The 22622-nt window shown below is 38.1% G+C and overlaps 1 protein-coding gene across 1 annotated transcript; it reads left to right on the top strand.

Moving 5' to 3' along the window:
* The first annotated feature begins 309 nt into the window (after positions 1-309).
* Positions 310-21079, top strand: galm (galactose mutarotase). The gene is made up of 7 exons (XM_034017099.3): positions 310-806; positions 1912-2066; positions 8482-8688; positions 9327-9408; positions 12718-12871; positions 15380-15554; positions 20899-21079. Exons 1-7 carry the CDS (start codon positions 620-622, stop codon positions 20974-20976), a joined length of 1038 nt encoding a protein of 345 aa, XP_033872990.1. The 5' UTR covers positions 310-619; the 3' UTR covers positions 20977-21079.
* The last annotated feature ends 1543 nt before the right edge of the window (positions 21080-22622 follow it).

Genomic DNA, 22622 nt, shown 5'->3' on the forward strand with positions numbered 1-22622 from the left:
TATATATATATATATATATATATATATATATATATATATATATTGCGTACTGCAGGCCTAATAGTATTCCAAGACACAGTCTTATAACATGATGTTTTAACACATTTGTAAACCTTTTTTATGTTATGCTTGTTATGTTTTTACGACAGCGTAACTGTCTCTGCACAATTAATAAACTGTTTAAGTTTCTGTATTTATTATCATTTAATAACAATATCGTATCTGCACCAAATCAATTTTCACTACAGCCTAACCCACGCTAAAACAAAAGGGGCCTTTGTCGCCCCTTGATGACGTCAGACTCTGTCCGAGTCTTTGCCAGCAACTTCCGGGATTTCAAAATATGAAACAACTAAAGATTGTGTTTTTCTAAAAAAAAAAAAACAAAGAAAAAGAAAAAAACACACACACACACACGATATACTGGGATTTGGTGCGATATAAAGGCATTTGGTGCAGGTTTTTTTTTTCTATACTGAGAAAGCTTTAGACAGTTATTGCTGTCAGTGTAATCATTAACAATAGTCCAAGAAGTGAACTTATTTGCTGACAGCTCTAGAATGAGTACTAACTCTTGACAACTTAAACACGTTTTGAACAGTCTGCTTCTAACTTAAAAATGACAGAGGTAACAAAGGACGCATGTGAAAGTTTGCCTGGGGGAGGAACTGTTGAGAAATTCCAATTAAAATCTGAATCCGTGACAATGGAAATTATATCGCTTGGGTGCATAATAACTGCTTTAAAGACCAAAGACAAGACTGGGAAAATCAATGACATTGTGCTGGGCTTTGATAACCCAGAAGGTGGGTTCTCTGTGGCGTTTTTTTTTTAAATTTCTGTTACTGACTTATATTTTTATATTATTACTATTTTAGTGTTAGGTAGTGAAATGGAAGTGCACACAGTGAATCGAACAACAAACACAAGAACAATTCTAACAAGTCATAAAGATTGATTATATTTCCTTTTGAGAAATAAAAGCAGTATAGTAAGATCGCTTCGTTTGGTATGGAGCCTCAGTTCCTTGCTTAATTTCCCTGCATTACAAAGTAACTGTAATCAAATACGGTACAGTATTTTATTGCAGTACTGTAGTTTGTTTTTTGCAGTGGAATTGTTAGTACATTTTAAATGTACAGTCAGTTACGGTTCTCAAACGAATTATATATTTTTTTTATAATAATTAACAACACATTTATGTTGAAGCACGGTATCCAAATAACGTATGTGTTTGCCATTTTGAATAAAAAGGTGTTTGTTATCAAGTTGTTTTAAATTGGTAGCAATTAAAATATTCTAATTTAATAGGATATATTTTCGTATTTCGCACATAAAGGAGAAAAAAAAACACCTGTTAAAGTTATATAGTTAAAGAGTAAGTTGTCTCAGATGTCGTTTTATTTTTTCCTCTTACTATATGGAGTTTGTAATCATTATGGTTATGGGCTATATATCCAATATTACTTTATTATAATTATTTTGTAAATGTGCCTTGATCTGGCTTTGAAATTGTATGGCGAATCCTAAGCTCCTGGACTGAGCAGTCTTCCTTTTTCCATTGAATATATGGCATTGTGACCGTTCAGCCCTGCCAGTCCCACCTACTCTACATTTATATTCCCCTAATTAAAAAAATAGGGGAATATATGTCTCCTATGTCAGGAGTGAAATGTATCAAGGGTATTTCAGAATAGCATCTGAACTTGAAATATTAAGAATGGCAGCTTTTGCTGTACCATGAAGCTGCTTCCTTGTAAACAAAAAATATAGCTCTAAAAACTACAAGAAAGGTTTAAAATATTGTGAACTGTCAGTGCATCCTTTTAAATATGACATGCTTAAAATACCACATTATTATTATGATGATGATGATGATGTCTTTATTTTTTTCCTCTCATTGTGTTAAAGGATATTTGGCCAATCCCCGGTTCTTTGGAGCTGTCGTTGGTCGTGTAGCCAATAGGATTGCCAAAGGTAAATTCACTGTCAATGGGAAGGAGTACCAGCTTGCCATCAATAATGGGCCTAATGCTATCCATGGGGGACTGAAAGGATTTGACAAGGTAAATTTTACCTCGCAGTCCACTCACTAAAAGGTAATGATGGTAGCACTTGTGTGTGTGTGTGTGTGTGTGTGTGTGTATATATATATATATATATATATATATATATATATATAATATATATATATATATATATATATAATATATATATATTTTGCACACACAGTCGATTATTTGTCACAAGATTCTTGCTCAATGGCATTACATTTCCTCATGATCCTAAAGTGGCCATTTACTTTGGTTGAATAGGTTGATCCTTAAATGTGCTTTGGGTCAAAAGTCTCCAAACTGGCTTCCCGTAATGCATTGATTTTTAATTGGGGTGCAGGGTCTATTATATTAGCTCTTGCATGATGTTCAATATCAAGCTTCTTGCACAGGGGGAAGCATTTGAATCCGCTTGTAATGGCATTGTAACAAGTATTACCAGTGTTCTAGTATGGACTTCTATATTTAAAAAACTGACAGATAACGAGTGTTCTTTTGGCAGTTCTTTTGGACATTAGGCTATTTTAGTTGCAGTTATCTGATGTTCTAGTATCTGGTGGTTGCAAGCATTGTCAAAAAGAGAAGGAAATCTTTTATCAGAGAGAAATGCACTGTCCATTGTCGGACTGACATTTAACAGTTTAAAAGTCAAAATAATGGCTTCACGTAGGCAATATAATTCCCAGCTTGGCATGATTGGAGACTACAATCATCTGAAAGTGGCCCAGTAAAGTATAATTTCTTGGTGTCGATGTCTTGGTGTTTGAACTGCTGTACAACCTAGCATGGTTTGGCCTTTTGTGCACTCTACTTAATCAGAAAGCAGACTCTGTTGATAGCCTTATTTGGTTACAGTTCCCTAATGTAGATTTATCTGTATGGATAAGCTTCCTCCCCCTTTGAAACCTGGAAGCAACTAAAACTGTGAGCCTGCTGCTCCTGCATCTACATGCAGCACGAGGTTGGAAATCTTCGAGATTTTTATAGCTCTAAAAAGTAAAGTAAATTAAAAAGGGAAATGTTTTTTTTTTCTTACTGTATACTGATAATATTTGACAGGAAACAGAGTATTGTGTTTATATTTGTAACACAGACTTGGGTGGTTAAAAACACCCTTCTGGGGTTTGAAACGGGAGAATGGGTCATGGATAGTATTGATAATGCGCTAGTGAAACTCACGAGGTCTTTGAAATCGTTGATTGATTTTGGATTTGCAGTCTATACAGCAGAGGTCTAATAACAATGCATACGTTGTTCATGGACGCATTAGATGCTGTGTAGTCTGGAGCCTTGTGGCTCTCTATTATTACATTCAGGTCAATAAAATGCAATAAAAGGGTCCTAATGGCTTGGTAAATAGCACTCTCCTGTCCTTTGCTATGGATTGAGAGCTTCAGCTCCAGGACGTACGCATGTATGTGAAATGAAAGAGCACTTGCAGTACAATACCGTACCTGCGCATGTGAAAGTTTGCCATCTGGTCTATGTTTTTTTTTTTTTTTTGTTTGTTTTTTCAATCTGATCTCTTTGTATACATGCCTGTCAGGAGGTGAGTGGTGTGGTGACAAAGTGAATGTCCAAACAGTCTTACAATCAGGGGTGCTGGGGGTGTGGCAGCACCCCCTGGCTTTGCATGGCTTCCATTATATACAGGGATTACAGTTTTGTTCAATGGCTTTCAGCACTCCACTTTAAGAATTGTTCCAGCGCCACTGCTTACAATTACAAAAATAGTCAGTTTTAATTAATAATAATCACTGTACTGTGTTATTATTTTGTGAAACGTTTTTGTTTGGGACTGGAAACTTGCCATTGTAACCCCGTAACATTGCTGGTATAGGGGTAAAACAGCAGGTTTTCAGTCCCAAACTAAAAGGTTTCACAAAATAATAACACAGTACAGCAATACATAATTGCGCAGGAAACTGCTCCGGTTGTAGTACAGTGGTGCTCTGTTGTGCTGAGTTGTGCTGTGCTCTGCAGTGTTAGTCGTGCTGGCTCCGTGGCTGCAGCTCCCCACTCGCTAGTCCTCTGCTACACAAATAAACAAACAAAAACACAGCACTCTGGCTGTGTCCCCTTTGTACTGAGATTTGCAGCTCAGATCCCTTCTCTCTGTCATAATGCCCTAAGGCGTGTTAGTAATGTGATATGTGTTTTGAAGACGGGGAGGAGAGATCGAAATCATCAAGTGACTTTTTTATCCAATTGCTTTCCGTGCATCTTGAGTTGAAGAGGTACATATCGATGACTGAATCTAAACGTAACTGTGTTTGGTAAAAAGAGTTTGTTACTGCTTCGCTTTTTTCATTTCGTAATCTGTAACTCTGTTGTAATATGAGATACACATCTGAGAGTAACACTGGCTTGGCAGCCTATAAGTAAAATGATAGGCCAGTCTGAAAGCCTAATTTGTTGAATGGATACTTTTGACATTGACTGCTTTACTAATTTTACTGCCTTTGTATACAGGATATGACATAGGCTATATTTGACAAGTGTTCCCTAGTCAACAGCAATATAAGAATGTTGCCTGGAAATGAAAATGTCAGGGTAAGGTACATCACAAAAACCACATCCTGAATGTTTTTCTCACTTTAAAACCAGCATGCCTTGCAAGATTAATGGAGTACAAAAGAAAGTGTAACTGATATTATTTAACATTATTGGAAATAATAATAATAATAATAATAATAATAATAATAATAATAATAATAATTCTGTTGTTTTGGGGGGTGAGCTGATAGAGATAACAAAATAGAAAGGTCAGAGCCTCACATAGCTTTATGAAATGAGGAAATTGAAGACCGCAGGTCTTGGCAATGAATTTAGCTTTGAGAGACAGCTAAAGTTCTGAAGTCTTGATGTTTTGGGAACTAATTGAATCTCTTTTTGATTTTATAAATGACTAGTCTCTTTAGTTTTTCTTTGTTGTGGGAATGTTAGCCTCAGGCTAGTCAGTAGTTATGGAAACTAATCTCCATAAAGCTTGACCCTGCTACTGCTTGCAGCAGTAGTTGATTATAAATAGGGGTCTACTTAAATCGCGGTAAATTTACGTATTTTTCGCGGGTAGGTTATGGAATAAAATTAGGATTTCGCGGACCTGTTTAAACATTAAATAAACCTAAGTAGACAATATTTCAGAACACTATAAAAGCCTAAAAACAGTGCTACTTGCTTCCTTAAAACGGAGTGCTGTCATTTGTTAAAGGCAAGCATGCAACATCCCCCAGCAGTTGCTACCGACATTCTCTGTCTGGTGTGGACTTGCCCATACATTGAGACTGCACGTTCTGCATCCACTGAATTGGTTGGAAGTGTAAGGCAAAGCTTTGCCAAGTTATACAGATGTGGAAATCGATTAGAAACAGTCCCAAAACTCGGCTACCCAAGGGCATCTGGCATACTTTAATAAAGGCAATATATGCAGCACGTTCGTTGTCACGTTTGGTCCCATCTGACAATTTATTTTATTAGTACCGAGTCAAAACAAAGAAAACGTGCATATTCGGGTCTAAAATTCTAACTGTGTTTAAAAAGTAAGCAGCAGGTTGTTGAAGCGAGGTGGCTGTGCTAGATCGTACCTGTAGTACTGATTTAACTTGGCTACAACTGACAGGAATACTTTTTGTCTGCGCTGACTTGGTTTGTTTTCTGAAAGCTGTTTATTTTACGTTCTTCAGCAGTCTCTGTAGTAGCCTTTCGTTTAGTGTGTGATTCTGAAGCTAAATAAACGATTGATCGTATTTTCTCCAAAGACACATTACAAGATGTGCAAAACAATTACCTCCATCTGCATGTACAGTTTCTTTGGGAAATATCTTGACACGATCATCAGCTGAAATACACTTTGCTTTTTTTGCTTTGTCGTCCGTTTGTGGTATTGCACCTCCAATGCTGAAAACTAGATTTTAGCAACCTAAATCAAAACAATGCAGCACTGACTTTGTCCCACCCCCTACTGTACAGTACGGGTCACAGAAAAGCCAGTACAGATGCACGGATAGGCTGATTAAAACGTTGTTGTCATTTGAACGGTAAACAAGAACGTTAACCGCTTTGGAGTATTTTTTTGTAAATGTTATTTGTCTAAGGAGGTTTTTTGTTTTTTTGTTTGCCTAAGTGCAATGCATACAGGATGGCGATGGAATTAAAAAAGCCTATCTACAGAAGGAAGATACGTAGTTTGCATCGCTTGCGTTGTGCAGTACAGTAGTTCATTTAAACAAGGTTTCTTTTTTTTCTCCCAGTACTTGTCCGGTATGCATTTACCCCCTAAATTTCGCGATGACCCCTCAATTTCCCGATTTCAGCGAAATCGCAATTTAGGTAGACCTCTATTTATAAATGCTTTCCACAGTCAGCACAGTAGTTGTTTTCAGAATCATTTTTTTCTTGAACTGATTAATAGTATAAGCACGGCAAATAATGAACAAAGCAACAACCTAGAATACTACAGAACACACATAATGAAATGAGGTAATAAATTAAATGGGGGGATGTAAATATGAAATCCTGTATTTCATATCTATTTAAGGTTGTTTATTCACTAGTATTTAAAGTCTTTTCCATATACACATACATGTTGTACACAGTCTCATCCACTTTATTTTTGTAGTACAGTACTCTAATGGAGGGCTCCTCATAATGCCTTTTATATTCCCAATATGTTCGAACAGTTTAACTTGTTTAATTCCAAAGATTAAATGTTTAGGAAACTTAACAGGATCTAATATCCCTACTTCCAACTACACCTGTTGATCTTGGAGATTAGTGAAGGAATTTGAATTCAAGTGTTTGCGATTGCAGGCTGGCTGGCAATATTTGGAATCTCTGCCAGGTATCTTTTTTTTTTTTTTGTGGAATGGTTTTAAAGGGTGAGGGCTTGAAAAGTACCTGCTAAATATGTGAGGACTTGGCAATAAAAGGAAGAAAACAGATCCACCAGTTACAGGTGGTCCATCCCACCTATCCTTTCAAGCTGCTGTGAGCTCCAGGAAGTCATCAATCCCTCTGAAGGCAGTCCGTCTCACTGCAGGGACTGTAACAGTAGGAGTAAATTCAGCATGCGTTGGAATTAACATTTGTGAAATGTGCTGGTTATTTATTTTTTTTAATGCTGTAACCTTGAGGCTAATTTGACACTTCCAGCCAACTACATAATTGGCGAGTGCTTTCGTAATTTAGGCTAAAAATGAAATTCTTGAGTGTTTTAAAGAAGCATCTTTTTGACTGGAGCTGACGCAGCAGTGCACCAATACCATATGGTTTGTCAGGTCTAAGCAGGATTAACACAGCTATGAAAAAAAAGCAGACCCAGCCAACTCGCATGGGTACTTATTTTCCTGGTTAGTTGTTCATGCCACAGTTATTTTCTTTTAAAAGTATTTATTATTAAGTCATGCTTGTGCTTAATGATATTTGACAGAATAATCCTACAAGAGACCCTTTACTCTTGGCGCATCTACTGGATTTATACTGAATTTGCGCATGCTGTTTGAAAAAGTTAGAACACAGGACAGGGAGAAATTGGATTTGTTTACAGTAAGTGTGCTGTGCAGGTAGGTGACGAATTGCCAGTGGCAGCAGGGTGAAGCTGTGTTCCAATACTTTTTCTGGCTTTCTGATCCACTTAGTTTGAGGCAGACAGTATGGGGCATCTGTGTGCCTGCTAGTCACAGCTGTGCATAAATCATGTTACCTTATGAAATACCATAGGACATCCAATTTATGAAGAACAAAAAAAGTCACTACTTTTACTATGGACATGATCAACATTATTAGACAGAATAATGCTGTGGCAAATTGTTTCTCACCATTAAAATATTAATTGAATAAACAATTGGTAACTATATTTCTTTATTAATCCATTTTTTATTAGATACCTTTCAAACACAATTAGGCTGATATACTTCTTTACAGAGGTTGTATCAGGTGCGGATTCACCTACAGCTACTGCTTGTCAGTGCCCATTTCTAGTTCGGCAGCTGTGAATACTGGCTTGTTTGGGGTGCCGTATAGACATTTGTAATGTAGCCTAGATCTGCCAAAGTGTCTTTGTATTATCAAGTGCCAGTACCATTTAGTCCAAAGCTATTAATTAATAGCAATACAAAATAGAACTTAATCCAAAGTAGTTTATCACAAGATGGTGCTGGTAAGCACAGTGGCTGGGGAAAAATGGGCTTAACCAGAATGAATGTAAAAATGTAGACTGAAGACAATTAGAGGTTTAATGTTATGAAAAAAAATGTTTTTAAGATTTGGTTATCTAACCCTTAGGATCCCCGAGGTTCTGTTCACCACAGTTATAATATGCCGCACAGGTGCATGCGCAGGCATCTTCTCCTGTGTAGGTTTGGTCCTCTCTCTTCCACATGCCTCCACATGGCTCCTGGTGGAATGACTCCCTGTTGTCTTCCAGGCCATCTGGACCCCCGAAGCACTTCCAAGTGGCGTGAGGTTCTCACTGACAAGTGCAGATGGCGAAGAGGGGTTCCCCGGGGAGCTGAAAGTATGGGTGACCTACATACTGGAAGGAGAGATGTTGACAATTAATTACAGGGCACAGACCACCAAGTCGACTCCCATCAATCTCACCAACCATTCCTACTTCAATCTCGCAGGCCATGTAAGAGCTTTCAAAAAAATGTATTATGTGTTATTGATTTTGTGGAAGGTGGAGGTTTAACAGAACTGGATTCTCCTGTTTTTCACAGCAGAGTCAAATATAAGATGTATTTGTATGTATTTGCTTAATTATTTATAGCATAACTGGCGGCGCAGTGCATGCTGTTTCTGTGCTTTTACTTTATTAATATTATACTCATCAAACTGAATTTTACAGTGAAACATCATAAGATGCCTGGGTATAATATAATGCTATACAAGCTTATGTTTATTTATTATTATATTTTCTGTACTCTTACCTTATTTACATTACAACCCTGCACACAGGTACATGAATGAAGACTGACCACTTTTTCATTCCGTCTAGTCTTCTCAAATTGCATTAAGTAGCTGTGAACCAGAACAAAACACAGCACAGAATCAGTGTTTTTAAAGCAAGTACCTCTGGAAAATGGTTATGATTATCACTGAAATGACAGCATGAAGGGGCTACTCGGTTTGCAAGGTCATGTTTATGTGTTTAATATCTGTAGGCATCAGGGCCCAAATAAATTAAATATTTTAAAGCAGAACTCCGTTTTATTCCCTGACTTTTTTTTTTTCGATAACCAGAAGAGAATCCCTTTTTGTTTCGTCCAGGGAACCCCTGATATCTATGACCATGAAGTGTCCATCATGGCGGAGGCCTACCTGCCCGTGGACGACACTATGATTCCTACAGGTTGGTGAATATGTACAATATATGTAGCTTTCAATAGACTTTACTGTACACTTCCACTTTGGCACTAATGCTTTTTCATTTATCTGGACAAAATGCATTGACAGGGTAATCCTACATATTAAATATGCATAAACTAAATAAGGTCATTGGGTTTCCTTATTTACTTAATTACAAAAATGGATATGCATACTTGGATGCACATCTCTAGTCTATTCAAGAAATGGTATGTTTGTTTACAAAAACTATTGTTCTGAACAAAATGAAATGCATTTATTGCTACATTTAACTCTTAACTCTGCAAGCCAGTATACAGGTCTAGGACAGATCAGATCTAGTAGTATAGCAAATATTACTGCCCTCATAACTGACCAGGAACCTAATCAAAAATACTAATTAGTATATGTATACCACATTTATTTAACAATAAAATACTCAAACTAGTTAAATTGTTATCCTTGGTTAGTTATCCTTTCTGTACAGTTCAATATTGATAGCATAAATGGCTGCACATTGAATACAAAAGAAATGAGGATGCTTCAAATGGTGATTTGGGTTGACAAACCATCTTTTTGTGGTGGCCCTTATCCACGTTCAACAATTTAAGTAGCAGTAGAAGCCCCAGTATAATGCAAGTACATTCCCCAAAGATACAAGTGTGCCATGTTATATTTTTACACTGAAGTTGAATTCCTTGATATCTGTTTTCCACTTTCCTCCATTTCTGTGTCTTAAGGGTGATTAACTTTTTCAGAAAACTTCACACTGACATTCCACTTCTCAAAGAGTGCTGTTCAGGAAGTCCATAAGACATGCCACAGTGTAGTTTAAGACTCCCTGTGGCAGGTCAGAAGCTCTGCTGCTGTAAATAGTGTGTGGGGGAATGTAAGGTTGGCAGGGATGGGGTTAAATCTGTCCCTGTCAGCAATCACAGGTGTGACCATTCCCCACTTAAGTAACTGATGCAAACTGGGGAGTGGCCACATGTATAAAAGAAACAAAATCCTTTGTTTGCTGGAGGAGTTTGGGCGTGAGCGTTTGTGCTGTGGTTTTTGTATTGTTTTGTAACAGGGTAGTGAAGGCGAATGCCCAGCCTACAAGTGATTTGTTCTTTTGTTTGAACCTTTTATTTTGGCCCTTGTGTCGTGTTTATTTTATTCCTGTTTTTGTGTTTGTTTAATAAATGTGTGCTTTAGTGCTTGAACTGCAGCGTCTGTTCCTGGATCTCTTTCCTGCCGGTAACCAGCCTGGGCCGTGACACTATCCTGTCACACTCCCGTTGCCTAGCTGTTTGTGCCATTCCAGTTTTTAGTGTGAGCACAGAGCACAGATGGACCCCACACATCTCCCTTGTCTTGCCCTATCTCCAGGATCCCAATCCATTTCAAGCCAATTGGGTACAAATGACTGATACCTCTGAGTATGTCAGTATTTATCTATTTTTGACTGGTCAGTTTAGCATTAGAGGTAGAAGAATTAAACAATAGTTGGTAATGGAGTGCTGTGCCTTAGACCATTGAGGTAGAATAATTAAGCTATTCACCTTCCAGCACTTACATATTGATATAAACAGCATGAGAAATAATAGATTTATTTAAAGCATTTATTCAAAGCAAGTCTTGAATCAAGTATCCCCATGTGGGGAGCTGTATGTATTTGCTTAGGAAATGTGCCCTAAAGACAAATGTTTGTTCAAACCTGTAGCCCATGGATGTGGCTGCTGGAAATGTAAATCGCAATGGAAGTTGTTTTTTTTATTTTCTAAGGCCCAGTCAAGATGCTCTTTACACCTACGATTGTTGTTGAGCACGCTTATTATTCTACAGCCTGTTACTGTGGAAACAGTCTTTTTTGTATTTTTTTTATTTTTTATTTTTTAGTAATTTAGTTGTTGCCATTTTTTTATTATTTTCTCCCCAATTTGGAATGGCCAGTTATTTTTAGGCTCAGCTCACCGCTACCACCCCTGCGCTGACTCGGGAGGGCGAAGATGAACACACGCTGTCCTCCGAAGCGTGCGCCGTCAGCTGACCGCTTTTTTTCACACTGTGGACTCACCATGCAGCCACCCAAGAGCTACAGTGTCGGAGGACAACGCAGCTCTCGGGCAGCTTACAGGCAAGCCCGCAGGCGCCCAGCCAGACTACAGGGGTCGCTGGTGCGCGGTGAGCCGAGGACACCCTCCCCCCTGGAAGCTCCCGTCCTCGGTCAGCAAAGGAATAGCCTGGACTCAAACTCGCGACGTCCAGACTATAGGGCACATCCTGCACTCCACGTGGAGCACCTTTACTGGATGCGCCACTCAGGATGCGCCCTGTATTTGTATTTTTTAAACTGATCCTAGATACGGGTGGAAGAAAAAACTAGTGTCTTTGACTTGAAGTAGATGATCTATTGAGTTTATTGGGGCTTCTGCTGCCACTTCAATTGTAGAAAGTGGATAGGGGCCATCACACAGTCATTGACCAAGACTTCAGGCACTGGACGTCAGCCCACAACTTCCTCAAACATCGGTTGGTAATTGCCATTTGAAGCATGCTCGTTTAACAGCACTATGTAACTGTACTGAAAGACTACCCAAGCATAACTGTTTAAATAGTTTCTTACATTGTTTTGGTGAATTCTCCCGGTAGCCTTAATATCAAGAGAAGACTATCATAATATATCAGGTATATGACTCTGTCTGTCTGTCTGTTTGTATGTCAAACTTACCTGATTACATGTGCATACAGTGGATATGGGTCATGGTGAACTATTTGATTGTATTACTAATAGTGGTAATTTAAAATGTGCAGCTATTACAGGATTATTGTTGGGTCCCCGAGTGGCTCACCTGGTGAAGGCACAGATGCATGATTTGCAGGTTTGTGTCAAATGTAATTCCTGTCTCACTCAGTAACGTTGCAGTGCCTCGCATCCATCCTCTGTTTTATATTAAAATATAATTTCAGATTACTGCATTGTCACTCGTCTCTAAGGAATGGCAACATGATCCTAGTTGCAGTTCTGTCTGGGATACAGATGCTGTGCCTTGTATGGGCCCCACAGTATCATGCTACTTTCAAACCCTTTGTTTCTACTCATTTTACAATCATCTTACAACTCCTACCCCTAAATGCTAAAAAGTGGGTTCGGTAATACATCACACTGTTCAGCTGTGCATGACATTACCTCACGATGTTCTTAATAGTGTGTCTTGAAACATTTGTTACGACCCCTTTTCGGATGAGTCATGATAAGGCGGGAACCGACGTGTTTGCTGCGTAGCTTTCCAGATGGTTTCATTTGTTTATTTGTTTTTTGTTTCTCCAGGGGAAGTGAAGCCAGTGCAGGATTCGCCCTTTGACCTAAGGAAACCAGTACAGATTGGACAGCGCCTGAAGAAACTGCCAGGCCTTGGGTTTGACCACAACTTCTGCTTATCAACAACTAAGGAACAACAGAAGCAGCAGCAGCTTTGCGCAAGGTCCATTTAAAAAAAAAAAAAAAAAAAAAACAATTAATCATTACTTTTTACTTTACAGATACAGAAGTACAACTATAGATATTGTACAGCACATCCTGTGCTGTAGGTTACATGGTCCTACATTATAGGAATTAGGCACCAAGATAAGGCAGCAGCCATAACTTTTGACCTATAACACTATTTTAATATCAGCAGAACCCAAATCATAATAAGCAAATAATATAGCTTAAAACACTGGTAATCTCCCCTTTGAAGCCACTGATAATTGACATTATATGACATCAGAAGTGTTTTTCAAATGTTATCTGCCTCCACCAAGCTGCCATTATTAGAGCCCATTGGCTTGTGGCTGAAAACCTCTTGGGGCTGATTTTATAAAAAAGTTTTTTAAATAAATTACAGTGCCACTGTTTACCTGCATTAGTTCCTTGTTGTACTGCACTATAGTACGAGGGATATAATTAAACAGTTCACTTGTGTGGGAAAGGAGCAGCCTCATGTGGCTTGTATGTTCATGGGTTTCTCTCTTTCTATCCTAAGCGCTTGTTCAGCAAATCAGAAATCGATTATTGCTAAATAAACCACTTTGCCAATTTTTTAAGAATACCTCTATGTTTGTTAGTAGCCCCAACAAGAGGTACAGCTTTTAAACTTTGATCAACAACAGGGTGTCTGAATATTATTTCTAAACTTCTAGATTTATTAGCCAAAAAGTTATTGTGGTAAGGGATTGACGTTTTTTTTGTTTGTTTTTATTAGTCATCGTCAGCTGCAGAGACTATATATAGTAACACATCGGTTGTGTTGCAAACATTTCACATCATGTAAATCTCTTTGTAGTTTTATGAGAAGTGTAAAGGGAATGGGAGACTAACACAGGGACACGCAACTCACGGCCCGTTTATCGTCTGACTGCGGCCCAGTATATTAATTCCATTTCACTTATGAATATATTGTAAATATTGTATATATATATATATATATATATATATATATATATATATTAACTTTGTTGACTTGCTTTTTCTAATTTAAAAAATAAAAAGAATAAAAAGCAGCACACCATTTGAATTCGTACTGCAGAGGGTAATTGCTTCTCATCGCTTGTCTCCAACTCATTTTGAGTGTTCCTCTCCGCTGCATTGAAAGAACCCATTCCCAACATAGGAGGTTGTTGCTAGGGAAGTGACGTCACTGCCCTGTGACTTACTTTTTGCCCTTGCTGCCTGCTACAACTGAGCAACTCGTCTGCTAAAATAAAAACCGCTTCAGCAAATATATGTTTAATTTGCTTTGTATTATTGTGCAATGCGGGTGTATATGGTAGAACAGTAACGTTACGATATTCATGCTTTGTTTTTAATTGTTTTATATATTTTTGTTTGACGTATATCGTGCAGTACGAAATAAAATTAACAGTAATCCTAAACACTTTTTGCGTAAGATGAAATCAGGCGGGCTATACAGGTTATTAACTTTTAATGCTGTTTTTTGGGGATTGTTAACTATAACAATTACTTTATAAACCCCTGTGAATTAATGTTTGTGTTTTTCTCTGTTCACAAAACAAGTAAATCAATGTGGGCAAGATGACTTTGTCCTCTGGAGCCTTGGAAACCTACTGTAAATAGAAAACAATGTAATTATGCCCTAAACCCTGTCCAGTGATAGTCTATATAATAAAGGAATGGTTGCTATGAATTTAAGATCAAAATTAGACAAGGGGTATGGATTGTGTTTTCAAAGTTTTTGTGGAGATCTCACAAAGGTTACTAGACAATGTGTATAACCATTTTCTTTGTTACCCAAAGCGGCCTTGTGTTTCAATAACCCTTTGCAGATTAGTTAGTGTAGGAGGACTCACTGCTTTACACAGTCATAATTCCTGTGCTAAAGATTTGTAATCAACAGGGGTAAATTAGTTATGTGTCTTGCAGTGACATTTCCTGTTGGATTTTATATTGTTATGTTCTTATTTTTCTGGGGTTTATGATGGAGCAAGAACTGTTGTGGAACAAAAGGTTAGAAACATTCAAACTTCAAGTCAGCAAATGTGTAATTATTGGGGTGGCAGAAAACTTTTGAATAAGGTCAGATTGATTTAATAAGACATCTGAAACTGGCAGCTCCACCCATTTTACTTTTTACAGTTCATACTGCATAAAGCATTTACTGCCATGTGTTAGCCTCCATTTACCTACTGCATTTACCTCTAATAAAATTAGTCATTTATCAAACAAACACATGCAAGCCACAAACAATATAATGAACAGGTTGTTTAAATATTGTTAATATTGAGAACTTTCATTTACACAGATGGCAGTATGATGATCGGGCAATAAATGCACAAGTAAATAAAGCATTTAAAAATAAGGAAAGGGTTTTATTTACTGTAGAGGCACAGCCATAAGCAGCACCAGTAATCATTTGCTGTACAAGCTCTAATATTCATTACAAATCTACATGTTTTTTTCCACAGTGCTTGACATTTTTTTGTGTTTGCTGTAGAGTATACCATCCTCCGAGTGGTAGAGTTCTGGAAGTGGGGACCTCACAGCCTGGGGTTCAGTTTTACACCGCTAACTTTCTGGACAGCTCTCTGAAAGGAAAGGGGGGAGCAGTGTACCCTAAACATTCAGCGTTCTGCTTGGAGACACAGAACTGGCCAGACGCAGTCAACAAGGTATGTGCGACACAGTCTGAGCAAAATAAAAATGGAAAGATCAGTAGTGTTAACTGTTCATGATACTGTCACCTATGGTGTGGTAACATGGACTTTCTTAAACATCTCTGAATGATATGTACAGGCTATGGACTAGATTCTCAAAGCTCCTTACTCCAGATTGTTCAGAAAGGAAAAGAAAAAACACCTAATAAAAAGTTACCAAACCAGCAATAAACTACTCAAATATTTAAATGATGGGTTTGTAAAGGGTGTTTTTTATTTTTTTAATGTATTTTAGAATTGAAGTTGGTGTTTCGTCCTTTCAGAAAAAATAGCACCAATGACGATTTGGAGTAAAGAGCTTTGAGAATCGAGCTTTGCGTTTTTATGTACAAGATGAGCAATCTACTAAGATTATAGCCCTCTGGTGTGCATTATGTAAGGGATTTAACCTATTGCTGCTCAGCCTTGTCAGGATGCTACGTTGTGAAAATGAAAGCATGTCATTAGGGGTATATGTATGTTACTGACATATCTCTCATAGAAAAAGAAAATGATCCAGAAAGACTGTAATATGGTAAAAAAAAAACAAAAAAACAGGCATTATCAATAGCATTAGATGTCAATACAGAGGTTAACCTCTTCACGTTGCTTGCAATGATTATCCTACTGGCCCAATTATCATCCAGCTAGCATGTGCTGCCCACAAGTGCAGGTGAGGCATAGTCAAACCTTTTCCTATCTGGTACTTGAGCATGGATAAGTATGTGAATGAGTGTTGATACCCTCTGAAGTGGATTTGAATTGTAAATGTAAAGCTGGTATTCACAATGCACTTCTAGCATTAGCCAAATGCCCACATTCAGTTAATTATTTTGCTAGTGACTGTGTTAACCCTTGCACTGCCAAACAGTGTCCTGCTTCAGTCCTAAAGTTACCACCGCTGTCCCACCAAGACAGTCTGTTGTTACTATTGTTTAAGCTGCACTGATTTAATCTGGAATGTAGAAAAAAAAGCCAGTTTTATAAAAAGAAAAATGATGTCATAAACATGTTTTCCAAAAAACGTGTTCTATTTTCTGCATACTACGTTATTTCATAGTTAAGGCTTTTGTACACTCTTGCTTTATCATAAAGAAGACCTTGGTGATAGTCGAGTATGTTTACATTTCCAAACATTCTAAACTTGCTTTTCACTGTGTCACTCTGTGAGACAAGTACTACCTGTAGTAGGTCATGCATTACATGGATATACATGAAATTTGTGTTATTCTACTTTAATAACATGCCATCTGCTGATTTAAAAAACAGGAAATGATTTTCCATAGAGTGTTTTTGTTATGCTGTAAATATTTGAAATGAAACGCCTTTTAACCTGAGAGATAAGGCTATTGAAAAACACAAAACGAGTTGTTCTAATACGGTCACAATATCGATAACGGGTTAATTCAACACGCTTTACCTATTTGAAAACCTTGTGTTTAATGTGCACCTTTTTTTTTTTTTTTTTTTTAATTTAGTCGTTGCCAATTAGTTTTTATTATTTTCTCCCCAATTTGAAATGCCCAATTATTTTTATAGGCTCAGCTCACCGCTACCACCCCTGCGCTGACTCGGGAGGGGCGAAGATGAACACACGCTGTCCTCCGAAGCGTGTGCCGTCAGCTGCCCGCTTCTTTACACACTGCGAACTCACCGTGCAGCCGCCTCAGAGCTACAGCGTCGGAGGACAACGCAGCTCTGGGCAGCTTACAGGCAAGCCCGCAGGCGCCCGGCCAGACTACAGGGGTCGCTGGTGCGTGGTGAGCCGAGGACACCCTGGCCGACCTAACCCTCCCTCCCCCCGGGCGACGCTCGGCCAATTGAGCGCCGCCCCCTGGAAGCTCCCGTCCACGGTCGGCTGTGGAATAGCCTGGACTCGAACTCGCGACGTCCAGGCTATAGAGCGCATCCTGCACTCTAGCGAGTGCTTTTACTGGGTGTGCAACTCGGGAGCCCACTTAATGTGCACCTTTTATTTGATGTTTCAGTGACAGAAAGAACCGTACATTTAAATAAATGGAACTGTCTGTGGGAAACGACAGTACTTTCTTAGGGCAATATACGGTAATATTAAATGCAACAAAAAAGTCTTTACAAAACAATTTTTTACTGTGACTGAAATCTGCTATGATCTCTTCGCTCCATAACATTTTGTAGATACAGTATACACAGTACAAGCAACCTTCCAGCTTGCCACTTCCTATTCAAGAAGTCTTGTGTTGAGTGAAATCAACCTTCAAGAATTACTGTAAAAATTGCTCTGAGTAAGTGGAGTGTCTTAATCTCAGCTGCAACTTTTATATACCAGTTTGGCTTAAATACTGCTTTGATTTAGAGTTCAAAACATGGTGCGGTAAATTTATTACAGGAAGCATTGATAAAATAAAATAAAATAAAATAAACTCCTGAACCAAAGAAAGATTTGGTGTAGTTTGCTGTCTTTTAGAGGTTACTGTATTCCTTTGATTTTAAGACTCAGGCCAAATTTCCCACCCTCAATTTGAGGGATAAAAATAAAACCTAAAATAAAGCTGCATTTACAAAGATACAACCTCAATAATGCATACAAGAAAACGACATATGGGGGAGTTTGCAGCTGTCTGCTGTCATACAGAGCAATACAGTTATGCACTGCTTCACATTTCTCGCACCTGTTTTTCTCCCTTTTTGTGAACTTTGGCATTGCTTGGCATTTTGAAAAATACGGGGATTTGATCAGCGTTTCCGATCTGGCCAAGCTGGGACTGTTTGTTAGAACGGAGCCTAATAACGAAACGCTGAAATTGTAAAAACTTCTCTTCGAATTCCTCAGGAAGCTAATGACGCTTCTTTGAAAATGGCTGCCTGTATTTCAGGGATGATTCGAGATCGGGCAGTTCTTACGGTGCCTCCAAACATTTACATAAAGCCAGAAAATAAATAAACACAAAAAAACCACACATACATATAAACTATATTATGAACCCAATCTAAAGCCCATTTCACTGCTCAAATGTTGATTAGAGCAAATGCTTCCTGCTGCAATCTGGCTCATGGTGTGTCTCAAATCAACAAAAATCTGGCTAAACAGAAATGTTCCTTGCGGAAGTGAAACCTTCACGCAGGTGTGACTGTTTGTTATTTTGTCAGCTTATGAACTGCCGTCATGCATTTTGTCTCGCTCGACCCACACCGTGAGGTGAGTCGCTGCAACCCAGGTCAAGCTGGGTACGACCCAGGTATGTGGTTTCACACTACGTGGGATTGTGACCCGGGTAGGAGTGCCACTGTGAAAGGGGCTTAATTTTAAAAAGCTAGTTCCCAAGATTTTTTTCCCCATACTTTCATAACATTTGATTTGATACATTTGTATGCAACTGAACTGTATGGCGACAACTTAATTGTCCATCCACACTCACATAATCTATCCTCCCACTCTTCCTTCAGCCCCCCCGCCCAAAGCCTCAGTTTGTGTCATTTCAACCTTTTCTCCTCCTTATTGCTCATCATTAAAATGTAACACTAGTGGCAGTTAATGGAGACAAAGCTGGTAATTAAGCAGAGTATCATGAATCACATCGGTTTTCAAAAATGCTTCCCTAGAGAATCCATTTCAGAGCAGAACGATTCTAATATATGCAAATTCCGTATTTTAAAAACGATGTACGGAAGATGTGGGAACGTGTGTTGGGGAGGGGGATGGGATTTAGACAGGAGAAAAGCTGATTGCAAAGGCACCTTTTCAGGTTTTCTTTTTTCATATAGTTTACACAGGTTAGTCTGCTCAGCTAAGTATAATATAATGCCCTTGTTATACATCCCTGACCTAGAGCATTAAGCCTGCGTTGATTTAATGCACATTGTAAAAGAACAAGAACAGCAAAAAATAAAAATACCCTTATAGTTTGTGTATTGCTCACGTGCCATTAACAAAATGCTCTGGAAAATTAAAGAAAATAATTAATGAAGGGCTGTAATGCAAGAAAAAGCTCAACATTGAACACAAAACCATTACCGTACCAGTCAAATCAGAGTGTCTAAATAAAGTTTTAAGTCAACACAAACAGATTTTTTTCATCTGATGCATCCCAAACATATATTTAATTACATTGTTTACCATCAGGAGTTTAAGGATGATTTAATTGAGCAAGATTCCCCAGTTAAGCCCCTTTCACACTGGCACTCGTACCCGGGTCCAGACCCGGATCCTGGCTAACAGGTTCATAATCCCACGTAGTGTGAAACCACGTACATGGGTCGGACCCAGGCTAACCTGGGTCCCAGCAACCCACCTCAGGATCTTTGACCCGGGTTGAGCGAGACAAAATGCTTGATGGCCGTTCGTAAGCCAACACAATAACAAACAACAAGCTGCTTCCGGGGCATTTATAAAAAGCAGTGTGAAATCGTGTACCTGACCCGCATGACAACGGGTCATGCCCGGGTAGGTTCAGACCCAGGTAGATCATGCCAGCATGAACGGGGTGTTAGATGATGTACCGTTACCATAATGAAAAACAGTAATGTAGCGTAAGTTTTATACTAAAGCAGGGTCAGCTGTTGCACGGAAAACAGTGTTTATTTCTCAAACTGACCATTTAAAAAATGTGAAAGCAGAACACACAGAAATACTTTGGACTGTAATTAGGAAGTGTACTATGTACTGCAGTAAAAAAAAATAAAAATAAAAATAAAAAATAAAAAACACCATTCGCTAAATTTAGCTCTCAGTGCTAATGAAAATATCTAAAATATATGACAATGTGCTTGCTGTGGTGTATTTAATATCGTAAATCTAGCAAAATGAAGTCAATGCTATATAAACTTGTTTTTACTGAAAAATAAACGGTATATAATCATAAGAGCTGTCTGTGTTACATGCTGTTACACTGAGCATGGGAGCTGCAGCATGTTACAACTGTATACAACTAAAGCTGCGGTCACCAATTCCAATAACAACACTTGCAAAATATTTAAAATATAAACATGCTGAGTTCATTGCAGTCATCAGCTGCATAGATTAACCATTCAGCAGAATGAGGCAACAAACATGAGTACAGACACAACAAACCTGGTGGTAGGTAATGGGGTAGGTCTCGGTTTTACAACAGCCGTTTAAGATTTCACGTAGGTACTGGTACACCTTCTGGTTCCTGCCTTGAGATGAAAAGGTTGAGAACCACTGGTCTAGAAGATGCAGATAAGATGTGGTCGTTGATGCCAACAAGCTAGAAGCCTGAATCAGAATTTTTTTGAAAAGGAAACAAAAAAAGTGTTGTGTATTTGGCAATCTATATTTCAACAAATGTGTGACCCTTTTATTTCTTGTTCTTTCAACTAGCCCCATTTCCCAGATGCTTTGCTGCAACCAGGAGAAGACTATAATCAAACTACATGGTTCAGATTTTATGTAGCCTGAAGGCATCATTCAACAAGAGATCCATGGGGAAGTCTGAGCAACAAAATAAAAAGCATGTCGGTTGAATCTGTGTAAGCAAATAAAGGCTGATACATGGGTGAAAGTGGCCAATGATCATTTTGACTGAAACTCCTGTGGCAAAACCAATCTTTTGGCCGGGGGTCTGGGGGCTGCCTAGGGGCCCCCAAAGCTCTGGGGTTGTACATGCTGTCAGACGCATTCTGAGCCATTTTAGACCACTTTCAGAACTTGACTTTGTAGATAAAGAAATTCATAAATTACTTTTTACATCTTGTCATCTTACCAGATGTATCAACCTGATAAATCACACAAGGCTAGTTGTGTGATTCTAAATAAATCATGTCATATGCTTTGCAGTTGATGCATTGTCGATGTTGCATCCTCAAAAAAATCAAGCAGGTTAGTTAGACACGATCTCCCTTTCCTAAAACCATGCTGACTGTCTCCCAGGATACTGTTACCATATAGTTAATTTTCCATTTTGGATCTTACTATAGTTTCCATTTTACCAAATGGATCAACCTGATAAATCACGCAAGGCTAGTTAACAAACATATTTTTTGAAATGTTACTCAAACTTTTTGTATGTGCCCATTTCACATATTAATTTTATAAAACCTCAGCTGCAAAAATAATGTACAATCTCTGCTTAGCTCAATCAGATGTTGTAAATACAGGGTTCATACAGCTTTTCTGATACAATTTTAAAAGACCTAATTTAAGGAGTTTGACAATTTTGTCTGACAACTAATAACCAACTGTAAAAATAAAGCATTTGCATTAATAGTTTATTTAACTGTATAATAACAAAAATCTAAATTATACTCACTTTGAGTATAGATAAGCTCTGGACCAATAAACTTTCTTACTCAGTAGCAATGAGTCAGTTTTGGTATAGGTGAGTGTTTCGTTCTTAAAGCAGTACAACAATTCAGTGCTTTAATCAATGTCAAGAGCAATGGGTGTTTGTTATTGCGTCGCTTTTAATCAAAGCGTGTTGATTCGCGTCCTGAGGTGGGTTGCTGAGACCTGGGTCAACTCGTGTAAAACCCAGGTAATTTACTTTATTTAAATTATGGTCACTGCTTGCTTAAAGTATCAGTAGATGCACATTAATAAAGCGATCTGCCAGGTTAATAAGTACATTTATTTATCACCATTTTCAGGTGAAATTGGGTTTAAACCCTGAATTAAATAATAATAATAATAATAATAATAATAATAATAATAATAATAATAATAATAATAAATAAATAACAAATTTGGTGAGAGTGTACAATAAGATCAGAAGCCTACTTCTATTTCTCAGCTAGTAGATTCTTCACTGAAACTATTAGGTTCAGTCCTGAATTTCTCAGTGCAAGAGCCCCACCAACTGGACTTACATTATACTTCCTCAACTCCATTCTTTGTATCCACTGCAACACATAACCAACCTAACAGCAACTCTTTCTCATTGTCACATTACTGTTCATCATCACATTTGTTTTATGTCTGCCTCTCTGCTACAGTTACATTGTTTACTCAGTTTGTTTGGCTTCCTGTGCTGTCAGATTCTTATTAATATTGTGTGCTTTTGAGAATACTGCCAAGGTACTGAAGATAATACAGTACTGTGCTTGTAT

This window comes from Acipenser ruthenus, chromosome 6 (assembly GCF_902713425.1).
Source record: "Acipenser ruthenus chromosome 6, fAciRut3.2 maternal haplotype, whole genome shotgun sequence".
Classification (NCBI taxonomy): Eukaryota; Metazoa; Chordata; class Actinopteri; order Acipenseriformes; family Acipenseridae; genus Acipenser; species Acipenser ruthenus.

Coding starts and splice junctions, on each gene's coding strand:
- galm (XM_034017099.3), top strand. CDS start 620: ATGACAGAGGTAACAAAGGACGCATGTGAAAGTTTGCCTGGGGGAGGA. Junction 2,067..8,481: donor GACTGAAAGGATTTGACAAG/GTAAATTTTACC, acceptor GTTGTCTTCCAG/GCCATCTGGACCCCCGAAGC. Junction 12,872..15,379: donor CAGCAGCAGCTTTGCGCAAG/GTCCATTTAAAA, acceptor TGTTTGCTGTAG/AGTATACCATCCTCCGAGTG.